The 25,517-nt window shown below is 41.5% G+C and overlaps 1 protein-coding gene across 4 annotated transcripts in view; it reads left to right on the forward strand.

The window, feature by feature from the left end:
* apba2b (amyloid beta (A4) precursor protein-binding, family A, member 2b) overlaps positions 1-25,517 on the forward strand; it is a 283,847-nt gene that overhangs the window by 240,852 nt on the left and 17,478 nt on the right. For 3 of the 4 annotated variants that reach the window (XM_069524695.1, XM_069524690.1, XM_069524707.1), the window contains 3 exons: positions 17,957-18,478; positions 18,734-19,806; positions 24,053-24,133. In XM_069524695.1, the coding sequence (XP_069380796.1) occupies positions 17,977-18,478; positions 18,734-19,806; positions 24,053-24,133 (1,656 nt within the window). In that variant the 5' untranslated portion in view covers positions 17,957-17,976. Of the gene's footprint in view, positions 1-16,362; positions 16,382-17,956; positions 18,479-18,733; positions 19,807-24,052; positions 24,134-25,517 lie in introns of those variants that run through there. The other variant, XM_069524704.1, reaches the window with a different exon arrangement.

The following is a 25,517-nucleotide window of genomic DNA, read 5'->3' on the forward strand; positions in this document are numbered from 1 at the left end:
AATATGGGTTAGGGTTGCGGTTAGGGTTAGGGTTAGGGTTGTGATTAGGGTTAGGGTTAGGGTTGCTATTAGGGTTAGGGTTAGGGATGAATACCCATTGGAGCTCAAGATATTCTTCAATAACTTTTTTTCTGTAGGTCATAGAGACTTGGAATTTGGTTCCATCTCCACTAATGTGGCTATGCCCGATCCATTGGTACCACCCCCGAGCTTCTACGACCTTTGGAAGGGGTAGGGTTAGGGTTGTGATTAGTGTTTGATTTTTTGGTTGTGATTAGGGTTAGGGTTAGGGATGAAAACCTATAGGAGTTCAAGATATTGTTCAATAACTTTTTTTCTGAAGGTCATAGAGACTTGGAAGTTGGTTCCATCTCCACTAATGTGGCTCTGCCCGATCCATTGGGACCATCCCCGAGCTTCTACGACCTTCGGAAATGGTGAAACCACCAAATCTATAAAAAAAAGTACAAGATATTTTTGAATAACTTTTCTTCTGAAAGTCCTAGAGACTTGTGCATTTCATGATTAATAAAGGGTGGCCTGCCACACAACCACACCGAATTTCAGCACGTTTCGAGCAAGCAGCGCGGAGTTATTCCAATTAATCCCTAATATGGGTTAGGGTTGCAATTAGGGTTAGGGTTAGGGTTAGGGTTGCAATTAGGGTTAGGGTTAGGGTTGTGATTAGGGTTAGGGTTAGGGTTGCTATTAGGGTTAGGGTTAGGGTTGCTATTAGGGTTAGGGATGAATACCCATTGGAGCTCAAGATATTCTTCAATAACTTTTTTTCTGTAGGTCATAGAGACTTGGAAGTTGGTTCCATCTCCACTAATGTGGCTATGCCCGATCCATTGGTACCACCCCCGAGCTTCTACGACCTTTGGAAGGGGTAGGGTTAGGGTTGTGATTAGTGTTTGATTTTTTGGTTGTGATTAGGGTTAGGGTTAGGGATGAAAACCTATAGGAGTTCAAGATATTGTTCAATAACTTTTTTTCTGAAGGTCATAGAGACTTGGAAGTTGGTTCCATCTCCACTAATGTGGCTCTGCCCGATCCATTGGGACCATCCCCGAGCTTCTACAACTTTCGGAAATGGTGAAACCACCAAATCTATTAAAAAAAGTACAAGATATTTTTGAATAACTTTTCTTCTGAAAGTCCTAGAGACTTGTGCATTTCATGATTAATAAAGGGTGGCCTGCCACACAACCACACCGAATTTCAGCACGTTTCGAGCAAGCAGCGCGGAGTTATTCCAATTAATCCCTAATATGGGTTAGGGTTGCAATTAGGGTTAGGGTTGCAATTAGGGTTAGGGTTAGGGTTGTGATTAGGGTTAGGGTTAGGGTTGCTATTAGGGTTAGGGTTAGGGATGAATACCCATTGGAGCTCAAGATATTCTTCAATAACTTTTTTTCTGTAGGTCATAGAGACTATGAAGTTGGTTCCATCTCCACTAATGTGGCTATGCCCGATCCATTGGTACCACCCCCGAGCTTCTACGACCTTTGGAAGGGGTAGGGTTAGGGTTGTGATTAGTGTTTGATTTTTTGGTTGTGATTAGGGTTAGGGTTAGGGATGAAAACCTATAGGAGTTCAAGATATTGTTCAATAACTTTTTTTCTGAAGGTCATAGAGACTTGGAAGTTGGTTCCATCTCCACTAATGTGGCTCTGCCCGATCCATTGGGACCATCCCCGAGCTTCTACGACCTTCGGAAATGGTGAAACCACCAAATCTATTAAAAAAAGTACAAGATATTTTTGAATAACTTTTCTTCTGAAAGTCCTAGAGACTTGTGCATTTCATGATTAATAAAGGGTGGTCTGCCACACAACCACACCGAATTTCAGCACGTTTCGAGCAAGCAGCGCGGAGTTATTCCAATTAATCCCTAATATGGGTTAGGGTTGCAATTAGGGTTAGGGTTGCAATTAGGGTTAGGGTTAGGGTTGTGATTAGGGTTAGGGTTAGGGTTGCTATTAGGGTTAGGGTTAGGGATGAATACCCATTGGAGCTCAAGATATTCTTCAATAACTTTTTTTCTGTAGGTCATAGAGACTTGGAAGTTGGTTCCATCTCCACTAATGTGGCTATGCCCGATCCATTGGTACCACCCCCGAGCTTCTACGACCTTTGGAAGGGGTAGGGTTAGGGTTGTGATTAGTGTTTGATTTTTTGGTTGTGATTAGGGTTAGGGTTAGGGATGAAAACCTATAGGAGTTCAAGATATTGTTCAATAACTTTTTTTCTGAAGGTCATAGAGACTTGGAAGTTGGTTCCATCTCCACTAATGTGGCTCTGCCCGATCCATTGGGACCATCCCCGAGCTTCTACGACCTTCGGAAATGGTGAAACCACCAAATCTATTAAAAAAAGTACAAGATATTTTTGAATAACTTTTCTTCTGAAAGTCCTAGAGACTTGTGCATTTCATGATTAATAAAGGGTGGCCTGCCACACAACCACACCGAATTTCAGCACGTTTCGAGCAAGCAGCGCGGAGTTATTCCAATTAATCCCTAATATGGGTTAGGGTTGCAATTAGGGTTAGGGTTAGGGTTGTGATTAGGGTTAGGGTTGCTATTAGGGTTAGGGTTAGGGATGAATACCCATTGGAGCTCAAGATATTCTTCAATAACTTTTTTTCTGTAGGTCATAGAGACTTGGAATTTGGTTCCATCTCCACTAATGTGGCTATGCCCGATCCATTGGTACCACCCCCGAGCTTCTACGACCTTTGGAAGGGGTAGGGTTAGGGTTGTGATTAGTGTTTGATTTTTTGGTTGTGATTAGGGTTAGGGTTAGGGATGAAAACCTATAGGAGTTCAAGATATTGTTCAATTACTTTTTTTCTGAAGGTCATAGAGACTTGGAAGTTGGTTCCATCTCCACTAATGTGGCTCTGCCCGATCCATTGGGACCATCCCCGAGCTTCTACGACCTTCGGAAATGGTGAAACCACCAAATCTATAAAAAAAAGTACAAGATATTTTTGAATAACTTTTCTTCTGAAAGTCCTAGAGACTTGTGCATTTCATGATTAATGAAGGGTGGCCTGCCACACAACCACACCGAATTTCAGCACGTTTCGAGCAAGCAGCGCAGAGTTATTCCAATTAATCCCTAATATGGGTTAGGGTTGCAATTAGGGTTAGGGTTAGGGTTGTGATTAGGGTTAGGGTTGCTATTAGGGTTAGGGTTAGGGATGAATACCCATTGGAGCTCAAGATATTCTTCAATAACTTTTTTTCTGTAGGTCATAGAGACTTGGAAGTTGGTTCCATCTCCACTAATGTGGCTATGCCCGATCCATTGGTACCACCCCCGAGCTTCTACGACCTTTGGAAGGGGTAGGGTTAGGGTTGTGATTAGTGTTTGATTTTTTGGTTGTGATTAGGGTTAGGGTTAGGGATGAAAACCTATAGGAGTTCAAGATATTGTTCAATAACTTTTTTTCTGAAGGTCATAGAGACTTGGAAGTTGGTTCCATCTCCACTAATGTGGCTCTGCCCGATCCATTGGGACCATCCCCGAGCTTCTACGACCTTCGGAAATGGTGAAACCACCAAATCTATAAAAAAAAGTACAAGATATTTTTGAATAACTTTTCTTCTGAAAGTCCTAGAGACTTGTGCATTTCATGATTAATGAAGGGTGGCCTGCCACACAACCACACCGAATTTCAGCACGTTTCGAGCAAGCAGCGCAGAGTTATTCCAATTAATCCCTAATATGGGTTAGGGTTGCAATTAGGGTTAGGGTTAGGGTTGTGATTAGGGTTAGGGTTGCTATTAGGGTTAGGGTTAGGGATGAATACCCATTGGAGCTCAAGATATTCTTCAATAACTTTTTTTCTGTAGGTCATAGAGACTTGGAAGTTGGTTCCATCTCCACTAATGTGGCTATGCCCGATCCATTGGTACCACCCCCGAGCTTCTACGACCTTTGGAAGGGGTAGGGTTAGGGTTGTGATTAGTGTTTGATTTTTTGGTTGTGATTAGGGTTAGGGTTAGGGATGAAAACCCATTGGAGATCAAGATATTCTTGAATAACTTTTGTTCTGAAGGTCATAGAGACTTGGAAGTTGGTTCCATCTGAACTAATGTGCGGATGCCCGATCCATTGGTACCATCCCCGAGCTTCTACGACCTCCGCAAGGGGTCAAACCACCAGATCTCCACCAAAAAGTACACGATATTTGTGAATAACTTTTTTTCTGAAAGTCGTAGAGACTTGGGCATTTCACAGATAGTACAGGGGAGACAGCCACGCACCCACACCAAATTTCAGCACGTTTGGAGCAAGCAGCGCAGAGTTATTCATCCTATGGCAAATAGGGTTAGGGCTGATACTAGGGTTAGGGTTAGGGTTGGGGATGAAAACCCATTGGAGATCAAGATATTCTTGAATAACTTTTGTTCTGAAGGTCATAGAGACTTGGAAGTTGGTTCCATCTGAACTAATGTGGGGATGCCCGATCCATTGGTACCATCCCCGAGCTTCAGAGTTTACTGCTGTATTAAGCAATTTTGGGTCCTTACTAAATAAATATTATAAATGTTCCCAAATTTAATCTTACTCTTTCCTTCAATGATTTGTTTGATGGACCTTGATTATAGTGAACTGTTTTTGATTTTTATAATGTTGGTCCTCATGTCAAAGCATGTGCCATAAGTAATTTTTAGTTACATTTTTATCCACATGTTAACTGCACTGACCCTCAATGCGAAGACTAAATAGGAGAAAGGTCCGCAGTGCAGTTTTAGAGCCAAGCAAAAAGACGAGACACAGAGTTATGTGATGTAATGGGATTCAAATAAGAGCTGCAATAATCCAGATTTCTGTGGTCATGGGATCAGCGCTGCCATTAGCTCTGTTTGTTCAGCCAGCGCCACCCAGTACTGTCAGAGCCGTCTCTGTCCTTGCTATCTCTTATGATCCCTGGCTCCGTCCCCTGGGACAGTGATATTAGTACTCAGCACACCACAATGAAATGACTGAGGCAATGTATCTACAAGCTGCCATCTTTGGCATTGATTTATTTCTCCTCTGAACTGACCTTTCATGGAATAAATAAAAACACGGCATTGAGCAATTAGTACTCACTGATGGAACATAAATCTGGATTTACAAAATGGCTCCAGATGGTTTCCTTTTGGAAAAATTCTCTGAACACATGTAATGTTTTTTATTGCTATCGCTTCAGTGTAATGTCCTTTAAATTTAAGTTTATTTCTCACACACACACACGTTTGTACTTCTATCTTAGTGGGGATACGCATTGGCATAATGCATTCCCTAGCCTCTTACCCTAACCCTAACCATCCAAAGTAAATGCCTAACCTTTAACCTAACCTAATTCTAACCCTAACCCTAAAACCAAGTCTTAACCCCCAAACAGTCCAATAAAAGGGTGTCACAAAGTGAGGACCGGCCAAAATGTCCTCAATTTCCCAAAATGTCCTCACTGTGGGTTGTATGCTCAAACTGGTCCTCACAAAGCTGTACAAGAGCACACACACACACACACACACACACACACACACACACACACACACACACACACACACACACACAGCTACTGCATTTAATGGGTTTCATTATCATTATAATGCTATTTCTGCTGCTTTGATGGCTAACCATATTTTATATAACTGGCAGATACAAAGTTGATCAAATCATGTCAATACTCTTTTTATACACTTAGTTCAATAAGTCATGAACTTTTGCTGCATCTATCGTCCCATCCATTTCATAAACTTGAGAGCATGAAAGCATTAACATCTCATTGTGACAGCCATCAAAAAATTTGCTGGCAAATAACATCTTGTGAAGTCTGATGTCTACAGTGCCAAAATTGATGGTGTGTTTATTATTATGATGTGTCTCTGTAATCTGTGCAGTCTGCATTTCTACTTTGTATGTCTATAATTTCCCAGTAGTTTATGTATTTTGTGATTTTAGTTTTTTTATAATATAAAAACCATGAATACAGTTTTATACAGTTATTACTGTTGATCAGTGACTTCAGTGACGTAGCACTGTTCGGTATCGTCTCCTTTTTGTTTCCTGGCATGATTCTGCAGCATCTCAAAATGCCAAACAATCATCAGTTCCAGCTTGTTGTTTGAGAGGATCTGCTGCTTGTTTTCTGATTACATGAACATAAATTTAAGATTTTTAGATTTAGGGCTGTTGATCAGAGCAAAACTAATTAAAGTTTGAAGGAATTTGACAAGTCACACCAGCCTGCTGCTAACACATTAGCCCGAATTTATTTTAAGGCAGTTAAATGGTACAAAGATGAAAAAACAGCCTTTGATTCTTCAAATAAATTATTTCTGTCAATTTAGATGATCACATTTCTGTTTTTACAAGTAGTCCTCATTTTTCCCAGTTAGGGTTAAGTTTGGGTTGTCATTAGTTATTTTAATGCCATAAAAAGGGTGAAACATCATGATTAAAAGTTGGGACTTGAAACTCAAGATTTTTCAGGTGAGTTTAGCAGCTCCATCCCCAGATTGCTACTGCGCTGGCTGCAAATGTGCAAGACGGCACCAATTGTAATTGGGAAATTTTGCTTTATTTCTAGATAGTGGAAAGAAGTGGAAACACGTCATTAATCTTTAATTAAGAGTCTATGTTCTAACCCGAGACTTCATCTATAACATGCATGCTCGGCTCTAACTGTTTAAACAATCAGATGTTATAATTTCTCCTCAGTCAGTCTTCCAGTCACTGTTGATAAAATAACCTCATCAGAACCTTGTATTTTTGGTTTGTTCTTTTCTTTTCTTTATTCCCTTTTTTAGTTTCAACACCCGTTTTCACCCTAAATCTACAAAAGATTTTATGTGTACGTTTTGTGACTTTGTCTTCTCAAGGGATATTAATGAGTCTTGTTTTTAATCATAAAATGACACAAAATCCTTATTCTCTTTAACAGCTTATTTGATCTTAATACCCAAGTCATTATCACTTGACTCGTTGAGGATTTAAACCAAAAGAGAAAGGAAAAAAGATTTACGTAGAAACAGCTGTGATCAGGTCTGTATTCCTGCACATGCTTTTTTTTTTTGACACTCACCAGGGAAAAACCAGTGTGATGATGCCAAATGTGAACAGATTAATGTGCTCCCACCTTGTCTTGGTATAAGTATATAGTCTGAGCCATCCTCATTACTAAACAGAGGCTCCAACTGTGTTCTTGTTTGGCACAGTTTCCACTGAGCGATGTGAGTGAGATTTCCCCAATGAAATGTAGGTTTAGCAAATCCGCAATCTTAAAATAGCTTAGAATCATACATTATTACATAGCGGGCCTGTCTCCTCTGTCAAACAGCACTTTCTGCAATGATTTCTGTCTCCTTGTTTTCTCCAACCTTCCACATCTGAAAAGATTCCCCAACCTCATTAGCATGGCTTTCAAGTTGATATGAAGTGACTCACGGGCTTTTCTGTCTCTCAAAAGTAAATGCACTTAAAAGAAACCTTTGTAGATTCTGCAACACAAAGGAATAGATTTTATAGTTTAGAGTTTGAATAAGGAAGTTGCTGGGGAAATGGGAAAACACACATAGAGTTGCTTGTGGGATGTGAGGGCATGTATTTGTGTGTACTTGTTTTGGGTACCTATTTTTTTTTCCAGCATAAACACTGATCTTGTCAGGATCAGCAGACCTCCTTTGGATCAAAGCCAGTCCAAATGGGGCAAAAATTAATTTCTGAGGTCCTGGGTAAGGTTAGGGATAAGATGTGAATAGTAGTTAGGTTTGGGTTAGGCAAGAATTGCTTGTGGTTATTATGGTTAGGGATAAGGTTTTGGTTTGGCTGTAACAGTGACTAGCAGTCAATGCAAAGTCCTGATATGGATAGCTGTGCAAACCTGTGTGTGTGCGCAGCAGAGGGTGGGCAGATTTCAATCTTCCATCCCGACTCTGTGTGTTTCCCTTGGGGTCAGTAAAGCATAAACGATGCTGGGAGGTTTGACACCCTCCCCTGGTCCTGCCACTGCTTCAGGAGGATTGATGTGACAATTTCCACACTTAAGACCCACACATGCACACACTACACTCAGGCAGTCAGGTGCAACAAGCTAAAGCCAATGTGTCAACTCGCACTCACTGTCATACAGATACAAGACGCAAATCCACACATGCACACACACAGATAAGCGAAATGTCAGCGCAACATGGGAGCGCACTGTTTATCAAAACCGAGCGTCTTTTGTGTCTGTCTTTTGTTCTAGTCAGGAGCAGTGCGGCTCCTCTGTGTGGCCGAGCAGCCGCTGTCTGTGTGATTAATCCTCAGTCTGTCAGCTGGCCAGCGGTGATACTGACACCATACAAAAACTCGCACAAAAGCGTCGCATCGTGCATGCTCTCACGTTCCGTTTCAGGATGAGCAGATGCGTGTAGGTTGGACGAGCAAATCACATCAATGCAAAGAAAAAGATGAGGAAAAAGCAGAAGACGCATGGGAGCATCATGCTTGGTTTTCAATCCACAGTCAATTACAGTCAACACTTTTCAAGGCATTTCATTCACAAATGCACGTCGCCTGAACAAATATGTATAGATGAGGAAAAAGGCAGGCCATGGAATGTGCAGTACAGTGTGTGTATGTGTTTGTGTGCTCGTGTTTGTTCACTTGTGCGATGTGAACGCTGATGAATATTTCCCTTCTCGGTTCCCTGAGGGGCTGTGTGATTGATCGAACCCAGAAGTTATTTCATGTGCCTGCCACCAAACTGCATTAGTGGGCCCAGCCATTACCACTCAGCCGGTCTGTCTCTCAACAAGATAAGGGGATATTTCTTGGCCCCAATATTGCTCGCTCTGTTCTGCGCTGTCACTGGTTACAATGACCATCACCACATTCAATGAATATTATTAGCATTTTTCTCAGGAATCTTTCGGCGTGGGAGACAGCATTGTGGGAGGAGAAGTACACACTGTTTTTGTCGGCGGTCTGATATCTCAGCGGGCTCTCGGTGAATAGTGACCACTGCAGCGCATTGTCCAAACTAAATACAATTATGAGGCGACTGTCGATCATCTAATATCAACTTAACACCTGTCACCTGGCTCAGCATTTTTAAGCCACCACAGTTGTTCTGGTATAAAAGATCAGACAGAGGTTAAGAGAGTGAAGTTTGCTGAGAAAAAACTGCTGTTGATTAAAAGTTGACAAAGAAGGATTAGAGGCCAGAGGAGAGAGCTGTTTAAAGTCAGGGGTCGTTCAAAAGCAGGACTGTGAAAGACCTCACTGAGGGATCAGGTGGAGCATTGTGTCAGCGAGGGAGCAATTTCTCACCTTCATCTCGCCACACTGTAATTGACAATTCAGGAAGAATGAAGGTCTTTGTAGCAGTATGGGTTAGAGGCTGGCTGTTTGCCAGGGTCCATACGACATGAAATACCTACTGTTCATCTGGTGACATTTATTCATGTGGTGTTACTCAGTGGAACTAATGGCCACAAAATCCTATTAATACTTCAGACATAAGCCAGGATGTGTTGTAGATGTGCCAAAATTATGACAGTAGTATAAAGTCTGCTCTGGAGTATTATAAGAGTTTTATAGTTGGTCTAATTACTTCTGAGGGGTCGTCACTGACTGGATTTGATGATATGGTACATGCTGTCATTGCTCTGTTACATAAGCCATTTTTCACATCGATCTGGACATTTTCAGGGCATAGACACTGTCATTGGCCCTCATCACCAAAAGGTCCTGAAAGATGTGGTCTTTTTAAGATTACATATTCATCTGCATCTTCTACGTGAATGGCACCTCTTTGTCCTGAAATATTCGTATTCCTTTTGGGGGGGTTTCAGTGTCAAGCCCATCATGAGTTAGAAATGTCATCAACATGTGAGAAAGGTCATCAGCAAGCAGCTATAAGCTAGCATTAATATTCTGGAGACTTAAGTGAACCATAAACACTACTTGCCTAATCTTAACCCCAGACCCAAGTTGGGGGACTTGTGTTCTGTCCTTCCCCAAGTAACTGGTCATCAACACACGCACACACACCTGACCAAACAAACAACCATATAGTTTTTAATCAGCATCATCTCCATAATCTGTATTATCTCCATTATTATTTGACTATTGGATTAATATCTATTGATTTAATTGTCACACTATAGTCTGGTTAAGCCAGGGCTGTGCTGGAGGATTTGTTGTTGCATCCCAAAACATTTTTTTTCCTGCTGCTGCTAATATGTTGATGTTTTTGGTAGGGGTGCAAACAATGAATTGGTGTTAGTGCGACATCTAAGCTGCTTATACTGTTTTACCTCAAGTTCATGATTTTACAGATACTAAAAATGTAATGCTTTTTTATCTGTCTTGCTTTCACTTGCCCTCATCAGTAACCAAGGCCAGTTGACAGCTTCAATTAAAGCCTGTGCAATTGTCCCAGTATGTGTGTCCCTCTGGGGACATTTAGCTGTGTTTAGCTCTCTGCAAGCTGGGCTTGTCGCCCAGGCAAACTTTACAGAATGTTTCATGTTGCTTCTTCAGATGTAGGCCAACCTAACCCCATGGACCACCTGGCCAGGCTCAGAGCCCACAAACTGAAATATGTGTTGGCACTGTGAGTTAACCTGGTTGATAATTTCTTCTTTCTTTTTATCTAGTAGTCACATGGAGCATGTTTTAAAAAAGCAAACTTTACTGTCACGTTTTATTCAGCTGATATCAGGGTTTCAGACATATTTTTTTACATTAGTTGAACTGATGCGTCTAACTTTTTCATTTAGGTGCACCAGTATATAATTTACGTGCATCAACATTTTTCACTGTGTTACTACACCTATTATACCTCTTCTTTACAGTTCCCATATGCATTGGTAATTTCTTAACTAAGGTGGGTTCAATTTGCTTTGTTCAAATATTGATTCAGTTCAGGATATTTAATTGTACAATACCAATGTTACCTGGAAATGGAATTAATTCTTAAAGCTGTAAACTGAACAATGAAACATCCAACCTGGTGCATTAATAAAATATTAAGGTAGGCCTGTCACAATAACACATTTTTAAGGATGATATTTTGTCCCAGAAATTGTTACGATAAATGATAATATTGTCATAATTGTGAAACCATTTTAAACCACTGGTATAATGATAATATTCTAGCACCATCATGAAAGTTCAACCTTTCAAAGAGCAATAAACTTAATTCCAAAAAATATTCAGTCTGACATTTGAATGAGAATTAAAAATATCAAAATTCCTATCAAACAAATCCAAAGTAAACTAGCACTGTTCAGGTCCTAATAACTTGCGATTAGTGTTGGTGTTTATTGTTAAAGTGTATAGTGAGCGAGAATGAGTATCTTATCATACATTTTAGGTCACTGTGTCAGAAGCTGTAACCATCACATGCAATCACATTGATTATTTTGATCGTGGTGTGGAGCCATGGTATCAAGTACAGAAGCAGGTAGCGTGTTCACCATCAGGGTTTGTCAACATTTGCTAATTAGCACAGCTAAGTACAGCTGATGGAACGTTATTACTTTTGAAGGTACAAATATGTTAAACATTTTAATGGTAAAACAGTTGGTGGGCCCCCCTAGGAACTTCCAAAAACAAAACAAAAAAAGGCAAATGTCAACAAAGCAAAACAATGTAATTGGGTAAACATTTCTTTGTTTACTTCCTTAATGTCTGTTTTATTGTTCTTAGTCGTGTCTTGTATCCTGTTTCACACCACAGTGAATCTTTGTGGGGGCTCATATGTTGCTTCTGTTCGTTAAGCTATGAGCAAAGCACTGAAGAAAATGTCCATCTGCTGGATTCATTCTGCCTTCATTTGTTTTGCAGGAGCAAATTTACTCTTTACACCCAAAGTGATGCTGTTTGTTATGTTTCCAAAACTGCTAAATAAATAAATAATAGGTGCAAGCATGTGTGTGTGTTTGCTCTGTAGAGGGGGTTATTTGATGATTGGCTGAGATGGTCCACCCCCAAGAGACTGCACTGGAAAACAAAGGGTTGCCATGGTAACAGTCAAGGGTGAAGGAGGAGGGTGTGTCCGTGGCGTTGTGCCTGAAGTGGCGAGATGGACATTGGCAGGCGGAATGGCGGGGGAGCGAGCGGCGTGTTCTGTGGTCCTGTGCCATTTGTGCAGCTCACCAAGTCTCTGCTCTGCCTCTCTTCCTGTCTCCCGCTTCGCACCCTTGTTGTCGTCCTGAAGCGAGTGGGAGGCTGTAAGGAGAACAAACGCTGCATCTCAATGAGACAGCTGAGAGGAAACTAATTTTCTCGCTCTGTCTCTCTCTGATGGTGCTTTTATTCTGTTATTTACAAGCCACATAACTCGGCATGGTCAGGTTATTACACAATTTATCAATACGCTGTGTGTTTAATGACGTGGAAGCGTTGTGAGGGTAGTTTAATTAGTTATACAGATGTAATCTTTACAAGATCGAATGAAGCAGTGATTACTTCATGGATCATGGAATTTTTTTTAAAGTGTCTCAGAAATTCTGATTCTCCTCATCATGCTTGGATGTGCTTCTCAATTCCTTTTGGTTGCTTCTCTGAAAAAAAAAAGAATATCAGTATGGTACATTAGACATTAGGAAACGTTGCAGCTACCTCAGGACACAGGATGGCTGTTTCGTTATCAGTGACCAAGGATTTCTTCTTTCCCGGTTATAGGTCACAGCAGAGCTTGACCAAAACAGATAATGCCTGAATTAATATTTTTCACACTGTGGCTGACACAGTGCTCCTATCTACAAACAAAACAAAACAAAACTGAATTTATAGCATAATGAGCCATGTAATTGAGGCAGATGGGGGTAAGTTGCTTTTTTCAGGATCTGATCATTTGGCCCAAATACTGACTCAGAACTGGTGTCACATTTGTTTTTGCACGGACCCCTGATTTTGAACGGAAATCAGCCTGCATCTTTTGCAGAATGTGCGGAGAATTTATCATTTATGTCTGAAAATATATCAGAGGGTGACACTCTTGGGTCAGTAACATTGAAAGGCCAGTGATCCACCTAACGCTGCAGTTAACAGTGTGCCAACTGCAGCTGCCTTTTTGCCTACAGGATGTATCATTACTGAAATGAACTTGAACAAGAGAGAACACGATGTTTAACCTTTCCAGTGAGCCTCTGCCTCCACACCCACTCTTTACACTGCTACTCCACAGTGCTCTCATATGGATGCTCCTCATTGCAAACAGCTGAGCCTCAAGCGTGTCAAAAAAATGAGTCGGAAAATATTTTAATGAAGGCAGAAATGTCACAGGCCATTGCTATGTCATCGTTTCACTCGTCCACGTATCTGAGTGTTGGGGATCTCAGTGATTTTGTCACCCTAATAGGATTTGTTTGTACATGTGCCAAATGACTCAATAGAGACACTGATTTCTGTCTCATTGCATGTAAAGAAGACTGAAGCAGAATTGTTGGAGTCTGACTGAGGCTCCTCTTTCTTCACTGTTCTTTCATGCTGTCATCACTCCTCCCTTCCAGATAGACATAAGTATTCCCAAGACCTGTACTCTGACCGAACCATCAGCTGTTTCTGGACTACTCGTCTTACCTTCACTCTCCTTAGCCGTTCTTTAAGGCACACACACACACACAGACACACTAAATAGTTGAGACGACAGAATGCACAAGTGGTCCCCAGCTATAGCTTGAAACAGACAATTTAGATACTGCAGACAGGTTGGTGTGCTGCTGTTAGTACTGTCTGTCTGTGTGTGTGTGTGTGTGTGTGTGTGTGTGTGTGTGTGTGTGTGTGTGTGTGTATGTGTGTGTGTGTGTGTGTGTGTGTGTGTGTGTAAGAGAGAAGCCTTTCTTAGTGATGAATATAATGGCCTGAATCAGTTCCTTCCTTTCAGTGCAGTATGTAGGAGAAAGATATTGTGTGTGCATAGAAAGAGGTACACAGTGATTGGTCCGGCTGGATTCTGATTTCTTTTTGTGCGTCATTTTCTTTAGCCTACTCATTTCTATTCAGGTTCGCATGAGGCTGGAGCATATCTCTGTGTACATTAAGCAGTAGGGAGAGAAACAACCTGCCTGGAGGGGACTCCCTCAGATACAGTCTTTTAAAATACCATCTGTGACCAAGTGTAATTAGAGATCTTGGAGGAGCATACTGTAGAAGAGAATAGCGTCATTTTTTGTATTTGTTTTCAAAAAGGCTGGACTCAAGGTGTTATAAGATTTGAAATAGAAAATTTGTAGCAAGTCTAAGAATGCAGGCAGGCTTCCAAGCAAAGAGATCCATAGGAGACAGGGCCCTGTGATTTGTTATCAGGGTAACCTGAGGTTTAGTTCAGGGTTTCCAGTCTTAAGAAGCTTGTTTACTTCATATCAAGGTAGATCACCATGGTAACTTATGCTGAGCGGCTAACCTGTTCCGGATCAGGTTAGAGTTAGGGTGAGAGATAAACCCATATAAAATCTATATAGTTTAATATTGCTGCAACGAGATTGTGAGCGGACTAACTCATTGTCACTCACTTTTAGCTATAGCATCCACACGTTACACAAGATGGCTGCAGACACTGCGGTGAAGTCTGACGTCAGTCAAGTTTCAATCCATATATTCAAGATTTCATTCAATATATTCAGACTTCATTCAATATATTCAAGGTTTTATTCCATATATTCAAGGTTTCATTCAATATATTCAGACTTCATTCCATATATTCAAGGTTTTATTCCATATATTCAAGGTTTCATTCAATATATTCAGACTTCATTCAATATATCCAAGGTTTCATTCCATATATTCAAAGGTTTAGTTTCCTGAACGGGATGCCATTATATATATATATATATATATATATATATATATATATATATATATATATATATTAAAAACTTTTATGCAACATGCAAATCAATAGCAAGTGTGGGAAGTTGAAAGATAAAAAAAGAAAAAATAACCCTCAGAACCCTGTGAATCTCTGATTAAAATTACTGAGATACAATATAAAAGATTTCCTTGGAATTGAATTTACCTCAGAAACTTACTTAAATCATAGAATGTATCTGATATGTGAACAGATGAAGAAGTTTGGTTTAGGGTGTTTCAAAAGTCACAATCAAAGCCAATATGAACTGTTGGTGACGAAGGCCGATTGCAGCTAACGTTGCTTTCATGTTACAAAACCACTGAGATTCTAGCTGAAGGCCAGCTGACTGCAGAGAACATAACCAGTCTGAATTAAACTCCCAATACCATGGCAGAGGCATCACTGTAATAAATGTCAAATCAAATTGGTGTCACCGTGGTGCTTTGCCTGTTGAAGATGAATAGAAAACACTCGTACTGAGGTGAAACATGCAGAGAAACTGTGCTGCAGAAGGCGATATAACAGATTCTGTGAGGAAGGTTCTTACTTCACTCTATGACAGTTCAACATCGACAGCCGCTGTCTTCAAATGACTAGAGCCACCTGTTGTGTGGTTATGGGCTGATGGCACCAGGCTGTCAGCTGCTGGCTTAGAGGGTTTTCAAAAGTATATTATATCCAAAGTAGGGATGTTGTGTTGAGCAGCGTTGCTGATTATAGGTTTGTGGCTCATAATAATTAGGATTCTACCTGTAATGACAAATGCGGTGGAGCATGAATGCAAAGTCATGACTATAATGTTTGTATGCTTTGCTAAAATGTAGTTTACAAGATGTTTCAGTTGAAGTCGGGTTGTGGATTTGTTGGTAAAAGGCAAAATAGGCAAACGTCATGAGTGCAGTTATCCTCTGTGTATAAGCATGGTCTTACTTTCTGTATGACATAGAATATTCTGATTCTGTTCTAATAGTCTTTAGCAGGTGGAGCAGATCTTGTCATTATTGCATTTTAACATTTATGTACAAATGCATGCAAATTCAATAAAGACAGTCAAATCTGAAATACATGCCAGACAGAGCAGATTTGGGAAAAGCCACCTGGCTGGGGACTTTTAGGTTCTCCAAATTTACTTGGCAGCTGTGGTAGCATTCAGGAAAAATTTGAAAAATAATACGCAGATATGAAACACAGATGTGTCAACAGTCGGTCAACACCGTTGCAGAAAACAAGGGCTCTTGTATGTATGGAAGCCAACAAAGAGAGGGTCAAAGGGTATCAGTTCCCAGGGGATGCAGTTACCCATAGTTACCAATCCTTACCCTCAGCCCTGGGGGAATTGGACGAGGCGGGGCTTGGTCTCTGCAGGAGGATGCTGGAATATAATGTGGAGGAAGGAGCAGGGTGGAGTCAGGGAGGCACATGCTGTGTAGCAGCTGGTGGGGGAAGGGAGGAGCAATGAGAGGGAGGGAGGGCCGTTGTGACAGCAGATGCCAGTGCTATTGTATACTACATCCCAGCTCAGGACCTGAGGTAAGACAGACAGTCCTGATGTGTCTTTTTCTATATTTTGTCAGGTGCGTTGATCATAGGTGCCCATGTGTCTCTGCGTAATTATTAGTGTTTATGACTAAATAATTGTGTCAGTGCATCAGCTGGTGATCTGACTTGGCTACCTGATGAACAACTGACAGTGTGTGTGTGTGTGTGTGTGTGTGTGTGTGTGTGTGTGTGTGTGTTGTACTAGGTTGTACTAGGTTGTGCAGAGTTAATTAAGCAGTGTAATCACTGGTGATGGAAAATGTAATTACGGGGAAGTAAAATAGGGGAAAGCAGCAACAGGATCCCTCTGAGGACAGTTGTTCATGGCAACTGGGTGGCACAACAGAGCTGGGACAGGGACAAAATGGACGACAGGGCACCAAGGGCACACCTGGTGAAAGATATACCGTAAACACATACTCTGAACTTAAAATGCAGTGCAGCTAATAGAAATGTACTCTAGTTGGTATAGTTCTGTAATCTATGTGTGTTTGTTTCTTTCTTCCTCTTTTCTTCATTCATGATTTGTAGGATACCTTTATCTTATTTGAGAACCTATTTGTACTGGGGAAAGTAAGTTAAGTAATACTATTTCCTTGCAAACTGTATCTCTAACAAGTATACAAGTTCATATGAAAAGCTACTATGTAGAGCTGTCACCAAGTTTTCTAACTGCTGACTTTCAAGTTTTTATTCCCTCTTGAGATGGCACATGAATTTCTTGCTGGAAAGCCTATAGCTTTTATTTTTTACTGTTTAGTTATTGACATTTCAGAGCAACTTATTTCCTCACTCACTTATTTCATCAGATACATTTGTCTAAGCGCTAGCCACAGAAACGTTTCTGTCTTCTCACCTATTTAACTCGCTCTTTTATAGGACTGGCCTTCATTGTCTCCCAGGGTGACCATTCTCACTCACTAAGCTACTGGAGAATCAATAATAGCCTTGCTTTAGCTGATCATTTGCAAACCCAGTTGTATCAGTGCACATGTGAAGATGACCTTGATTAAACTATTGATTCTTTGTGTTGTCCCTTTAGGTTTATGTGAAGCTTGCATGCTTAGAAAGACTCTCCTCTTTGTGTGCGTCGTTCGAAAGTTAAACCTGTGCAATATATTAGCAAACTGTTGTGTATTTGAAGCCAAAGTTGTGCTAAGTAGGCACAAGAGCATTTCTCTGACTATGAATAAAGTGAACCAGGAACATGCTCAGTTACAGGAATAGATTGGTTTATTAGGCATGGATAATATGTTGCAGTTGTTTGCAGAATTTAGAGAAAGAGTCAGGGAAATGGAGGACAGTGTTTTTAAGGATGTACTTTGTGTTCTGTAGGTAAAGGGAAAGGAAAGGAAATCTGTATTTGCCATTTTGATGAGGGGTGGTATCACTATTCTGCTGAAACACACAGTTATACTTTTTGCTCTTTAAAGCTTGAAAGCTCTCGCCCTTATTTAATTCAATTCTATTGCACGGTCTCTTGTGTATGCGTTTGCATGGGTGGATTAATAGTTGTATTTGATGTTGCTCTAAAGCTGTGCCCCTGTGTCTCCATCTCTTTCCCAGGATCAAACCATTAAAAATGCATGGCCTGTAAGCCGCCAATCATGGCTCACAGGAAGAGGCCTGGGACGAGTGGAGGAAGCATAATGGCTGCTCCAGGTCCTGTCTCCTGTCCTGCCCCTCGTCCCACAGAGCCATGTGACCTGAAACCCCTCCCCCCTCGACAACGCCCAGTTCGCTACCCCAAAGTGCGGCGTGATCCGAAACCTCTCCCCCGTTCCTGTAAGGCGCAATATTCCTCTGCCGAGTCCCAAGGCGTGGGTCGCAGTCATTCAGATGTGGATGTGGATGTGGATGTGGATGCAGAGGTGGAGGTGAAGCCGTACAGCAGCCAACCAGACGCAGAACGGGAGGATCAGCCAGTAACACACTCTACGCCAGAACATGAGCACGAACATGAGCACGAATGTAAACAAGACAACCACCACCATGCAGACTTCCACGGTGGAGCTGACAGCCTGGATGATGACTCCAGCTCTGACTATATCAACAACACCTCAGATGACGAGGAAGACTATGATGAAGGTGAGTGTGATGTCAACAATCTTCATTATTGTAAGCATTGAAGCATTTCCTCCACTTTCATGTTATTATTCTGCATCTACACTTTTTTCTTTTTCTTTTAAAGCGCATGTCAAATCCCACATGGAAACAAACTTGCAAACCATGCCTCCCAGTGTTGTTAAGTGGTTTGAGATTAATGGAGCATCAAATATGACTCAGTGATGACAACCCAAATATATTAAGGAACATGTCTGTTTGTGACCATAAACACTCCAGGTCTGGCAGAGGAAGACGAGGGGGTGACTTACTACATTCGCTACTGTCCAGAGGACGACAGCTACCTGGAAGGTATGGACTGTAGCAGCCAGGGAGACTGCAACCACAGCCAGAGCCACAGCCAGGGGGACTGCGCCAGCACCACGCAGCCCATCGGACCCCAGACAGATGAATGCCAGGAGGCTGTGGAAGGTTGGGCTGAGGAGGGAGAGGGTGAGGGAGAGGTAAGAGAGGAAGAATGGGTGGAAGATGAGGCGGAGGAGGGAGCAGTGAGGGAAGAGTGGAGAGAAGAGGAGGAAGAGGCTAGGGAGGAATGGAGAGAAGAGGAGGAGGAGGTTAGGGAAGAGTGGAGAGAGGGTGATGAGAATGAAGGGGAGGAGTGGAGAGGAGAGGACCAGATCAGGCAGGAGCAGTGGGCTGATCGAGAGAGGCACAGGGTTGAGGACTGGGGTGAGGAAGAGGGGGAGGTTCGCTGTGAAGTGGTAGAACAAGATCCAGATGAGCAGATATACAACGGGAGGCCGGAACCCATCCTGGACCATCACCACAACAAACCCTCCCTGCAAGACCCCCTGCACAACCCAGGTGAGGAGGAGGAGGCAGAGAGCGAGGAGTACTGCCCTAATGAGGAGGAAGATGAGGAAGGTGACGAGGAGGAGAGACACGGAAAGGCCTACACCGGAGACTACTATGCCCCAGAGGACAATGGGAACTCAGTGCGAGTCTCTCCCTACCGTGGCCGTAAAGTGGTGGTGGTAGAGGGGGAGACGGGGGAGGAGGCAGAGGAGGACATTGACCAAATTGTTGCTGAGATCAAGATGAGTATGAGCATGGGGAGTCTAAGCAGCGGTACCGACCAAAGCCCAGAGGAGCTGGTGCAGGACCCCCCACCGAGCGACTACTCGCATGCCAAGCCTGACCCAGCCCCCTACCCACCAGCTCACCATCGGCACGACAGCAGGCCCAAGTCTCTGAATCTCCCCTCCATGCACCACAACAACCCTGACCTCCAGAGGGCGATCAAGGCGCATCCACGTTCCCCTGAAGACAGACAGAGATGGGCTCAGGAGCAGGTGAGCTGTGTGTGAAACAGAAGAACATGGATGTTGTTTTTCAATGTCCACATTCAATTAAACACGATGTGCAACAGACCTGCTTTTATCTTTATACTAGCATCTGAGATCACCTTTTTGCAGCATCACCACAAAACTAAGTGGATGTGTTATCAAGCTACATTAGCTTTAAATCAGGGAGCAGATCCAGGATTGTTTTTTTAATTTACTTTAACACTGGGGCGTTATTCAACAGTTTAGTTGATTTCTCAGACAATAGTTCATGGTTCTTGATGAGAAAAATCAGGCCTGTTTTAAGGACTGATATTTTTGTGTGCAGTTAAGTTTAGATTAAAAAATCTGGATCTAGTGAAATTAAACGTGGTTTCATAGGAGGACTGTTGGGTTGAGGTATGTACTGTAGTTACTGTAGTGGGAAGGATTTTCTTGTTTAGTTAATAGCCCCCCCAAAAAACTGGAATCTTGTAAATATTAACAAATTATAATCCAGTGGGAGATGAGTGGTAATGGTTGCCAGAGCATTTGCAAATTAAATTGCTTCAGTAGATTAAACATTTTTCGAGTGTATTGAAAAGGGAGATTACTGAAACTGGTGTTATTTGTAAACATCATAAAAAATATTAAACATAGAACATAAAAAAATGTATGAAGGTGCATATTAACTGTGGTGTGCATGGACTCCATTGCTATCCTCTTAGGTTAGGTATAAAAACAGTGTTATTGTATCTGCATCAACTAAGAAACTAACACATTGGAGATTTGTTTTAATATACAAAGGAATACCCATTGTATAGCTCTTTCAGTCAATTCAAGAATAATAATTGGGGTTACATTTAAGCTAATGCATTTATTCTCATGCAAAAATGTATTTGTCATTACTTTCATTGCTTGTCTGATTAAATGTTCCTGTGTGGGTAAGGCGGAAACAAAGATGAACAGAAGGAACATGACAACATAATAGTATCACCACAAAGCCCATTTAGAAAGTGTTCTGTATAATCAGGTTGTTTTACTGCTCTATAGCACTGGGGATGTTTAAAGGATCTTTATGGTGAGGAGCTGGAGAAGAGTTACAGGTGACATGCTACTCATTACCAACCAGAGAATAGCTGGAGCCTCACCCCTCCCCATGTTACCCTGAGATGTCGCTCCTCATCTCTCTTCCTCCGCATATTTGCGCACACACACACACTACAGACACAACGATTGACTCAAACACATGCTGAGCTCCCCCATCTTCTAAAAGTCAGATGGTAAAAGGAGAACAGTGATAGTCTCCTGTGGGCATCCTGGTGATACACACCTGCTCCACAGTGTGCACATGTGCTTGTACATTTGCTGTGTGTGCCTCATTTATAACACAGAACTAGGTCACTCTGTGTAACTAGATTAAACTGAAAGAAAGAACACTGCAGATTCAGACGATTCCCAGCCTCACTAAGATGATTCTTGGATTTTGTCCTTTGCTATCAATGAAATGTTCTCTTCGCACCACTTCAACTTGAACCTCGAATGAACTGGGACAATGATAAAATTAGAAACAGCTTTGGTGCAAACTGTGAAGCCAGAGGATTAGAGTAACAAAACAGAGGCAAGTCATCAAGGTGCACAGTGTGAAAGTAAAATATAACACCATATTTTAATCTCATTTTAGAATGTGCTGCTCCAGTGTGTCAGTGTTAAAATATTTTATTTTGAATCAATCATATTTTACCACTGTGTTTGACAAATGGCCTCAGTGTTACCTTTAGCCAGTTTTTTCTGTTGTTTTTTCTTGCTCTCATGAAAGTCTATTCTGTTAATGAGTTCAAATTCATGCAGTGCTGACTGATTGATGATAAAGTTTTTCATGTTAAACATTTGTTATTTCAGATGAACGGATCACTGGGGATTCTGCACATGACAATAGTAGTAGAGCATCACAGTTTATCATCCATCCCATCCAACAACAGACATCACAAACCTCATTCATTTTGTGATTGTTTGCACAACTGAGTCGGGCAACACGATGAAACTGATGGAGACTGTATGTTTCGATTTCTTTTTACAAAGGAGGCCTGATGTCATGTTTGTCGTAATTCATTTAATTTCTACATGCACAACAGCACAACTTGTTCCTCTGAATTTCACTTTGTCTCTGCCAGGAGGAGGAGGTTTTTATTGGCAGGAGGATTTCATTTCAGCTGCTAATACAAATGAATGATAATGAGGAGTAGTGGATGGCAGAATGGATATCCAGGGGAATAAATGTAATCCTCCCTCTGTGTGATTATATGCTGGACATACTGTATATATTAATACATATATGATTAGAGAAGAGACAAAAGAAGGAGCTGGCTGAAGGACAAGTGAAAGACAAAACATGTCCATGTGCCCTACATCTGCTTACCTTTAAATTAATGCTTCAGCTGTTGATGGATGATTTTTTTAGTTTTTACCTCCACGAAGGAGGTCATGTTTTTATGTCTGTCCGTTTGTTGGTTGGTTTATATTTTTTTTTGTAAAAATAAGATTATCATATATGAATCTTCCTGCTTATCATTATGCGTTTTCCTGAAGGGATTTTGCTTTTTTTTGGCTTAATGGCCGGGACTTGTTGGTCCGGTTAGATGAGGGTTCTCTAGATTATGCTGAGAGTAGGATAATGTGGAAAGTGGAAAATCTAGCAAGAGTAGGCTACACTGAAAAAATGCAAACATTAACATCCAACCTCCTCCAATCGGTCCGCTTGTCAAAACTATTCGATTTGCCACAAAAAAACAATTAATGACGACTCGCTGTTAAATTTCAGTTGACAATCAGTTTTCGTGTATTCTGTGTAAAATTAATTTTACTTCTGCATGTATCAGCCATAAAACAATTGATGGGTAAACATTTACCTCAATCCTATTCGCGTTAGATGTGTTTTCCTTCAGCAATCCCGTTTTCATTACCAGTTTTTGTGCACAGGAATTATTGAAGGTCTTCCGCTTCTTTACAAAGGCTGGAAGAGTTTCACTGTGTCTGTTTTAAAAAAAAGAGCAGAACCCTGTACACACAACCCTCATGAGATTCAAAAAGTTTCGCTGGTCGGATGCTCCTTGAACTTACACTGCTCATGTTTGGTTCACGGAGGAAATCAATCACTCATAAGAGAAAAGCAAGAAAATTAAATCTTCAGAGCTTGCCTGCTGAAATTTTATTGGACTGGGTGCGGCAGTGTGTGAATGAGAGAGGACTCTTTATGTTATCTTTTGCTTTCACTTTCTCTTTTCCTCTTTTATGATGAAATTTACACTCGAAAGAAAATAGAAAGACTTGCAAAGTGTATCTATATGATCATTAAAGTTTGCCCGCAGGGGTTTTATAGAAGTCAATGACGGTGCATCTTTATTTTTATTTTCTTAAGCCTAAAACTTTATTATGGGAAAATTGCCCTCTACAAGCGGAATGAGATACGGAACCCCAAATTGCCCCTGACATCTGAACCAACAGTGTAGGATTGTTGACACATGATAGAGAAGGTGCTGCACATAGATGCAATGAATGTTTGTATGAATGGTTGAATGGCAAAATTGTGAAGCCACTCAGATCAAGAATAGAGAAGTGCTAAATAAATACAGACCATTAAGGTGGCTAGAAACAAAAGCAGTAATGATCATTTGCGCATCATTAAAAGAAACTAGAATGGCAGTCAGTAGAGCACTTACCTCTGCCAAAACCAAACAGTCCCCTTAAATTCAATCAAGTTGCACCAAATTTCACACACTATAAATATCCGTTCCCTAAATGTGCCGGATTAGTTTTCACCAAGATCTATAAATTATTCCCTGGGAACATGTTGAAAAAGGCCTCATCTCACAATGTTAGAGAAAGTTTAAAAGACACCTGTATCCACCCCCTGATCCAGATCAACACACCTCATCCTTCCACAAAGTTTTGTATAAACCGTTCAGTTGTTTTTGTGTAATCTTGCTTACAAACAAACCAACAACAAGCAGATGGGTGAAAACATAACCTCCTTGGTTCCCCACTTCACAGCATAAGCAGCAAGGAATATTTTTTATTTGCCCAAAGGACCCTTTTTATACAAGTCTGAGCAAACCTACATTCAAAGCCATCCACGTGTGAGTCTGTTGACCTTTCCTCCAACCTGGCTACAAACTACAGAAACACAGAGAAAATGTTGAGCATGTGTTGTTCAGTTTTTTTTATTCTATCCTACTTCTTATCCACTCACACCTGCTCTTGTGTGGTGACCTGCCAGGTGAGCAATGGTGCAGAGCAACCCAGAAAACAGCAGCGCTCCGACCTCAACATCCCCCTGGAGAACAACAACGTACCAGAGGTGAGATGGTGTTGTGCATTCTGTCTGCAGCGAATCCTTAATCATCCTTTAGATCTGGTTTTTTTCACATAAAAGAGAGAAACAACTGTGTTTTGTATGTGTGCAAGCCTGTGTGTGCACATGTGTGTGGGAATGTCTGAGTAATTGTGTAATTACAGCAACAGCTCATGTCCTCTGCTTACGGCATGATAGCGTCCTGGTAATTTAGTAGCATATCTGCCCAGGTTTTATGAGAACCATTTTTCATGTCTGCGGTGGACATTTCCTGCACAGGCTCCACCCACAGTAGTTTGTCCTTGTGGTGGTGTAAATTTTGTGAATGTATAGTGAGCAGCATCCAACAGATCCAGTGTTGGAATCCCTTGAATTACTATTCACAGCTCGTTCTGTGGCCTCTGTAGCCTCCTTTAAATCCTCTGTCGTCCATCCTCCACAGTTTATCATAGTGTGTGAAGTGGATGAATAATGATTTGCACCCTGTCTACACCCACTTTTGCAGTCCCCTTGAGCAAAGTACATGTACCAATCTCCTGCAGCATAAGAAGTACTGAGGTGTAAATGCATGTCACTGTGTGAATTCAGGGCAGGACACTGCAGAAGAAAATAGAAAAGTCTGAATATTTATGATGCCTATTCTAAGCAGAAGCACCAAAGGGAATGTCTCTACAGGGATCAAGAGTTTAGCCGGTTTCCTGGCCGTACTGTACGTGACTGAATTTTCTAAGTGCCCTTTGCGTCATCAATCTTTTACACCAGGTGAGGGTGGGGTGGTTTGCATCTCTGCAAGTCAAGTAGAATCACATCAAACCTGCTGCTGACAGCAACATTGATTCCAATGATGAAGAGATGAGGTCATTAAAACAACACAGTGAAGCTGCTATCAGACATGCACTGAACTCAGAAGATCATCTGCAGTGTCTCTGGAGGACGTGGATTTGTGAATGCAAATGTCCGAGTGGGAGCCTCTGGAGTTTCTGTAGACTTTCTCCGCCTGGCGTCTTAGTAGAAAGTCCACAGAAAGTCCGGAGGAGCGGATGTGAAAACACAGCAGAAGATCCCTCGGTAAAAACAAATATCTCAGGATGAAAAAGCAGAGCCATACAAGTATAAGACACTGATGAACATATCAAGAGAGTTAGTGTAAATAAGAGCCGACACCGGTGTTGATGTGCTGTATACAAAAACACATGATCTCCGCACCACCACTGCCTACTGCACCACCACTCGCCTGAATCCTGCAGAGATTTTGTTCCTGTTGTGAACGCGTCTGAGCAGAGAACCTCCTGCTCTGTTTATCATGTGTGAAAGGCAGACTACGGAGAAAAGCCAGACCCAATTCTCCAGAGTTCCTCCACAGGACATGTCCAAAAATGACTTTTTGTAG

This window comes from Paralichthys olivaceus, chromosome 1, assembly GCF_024713975.1.
Source record: "Paralichthys olivaceus isolate ysfri-2021 chromosome 1, ASM2471397v2, whole genome shotgun sequence".
Taxonomy (NCBI): Eukaryota; Metazoa; Chordata; class Actinopteri; order Pleuronectiformes; family Paralichthyidae; genus Paralichthys; species Paralichthys olivaceus.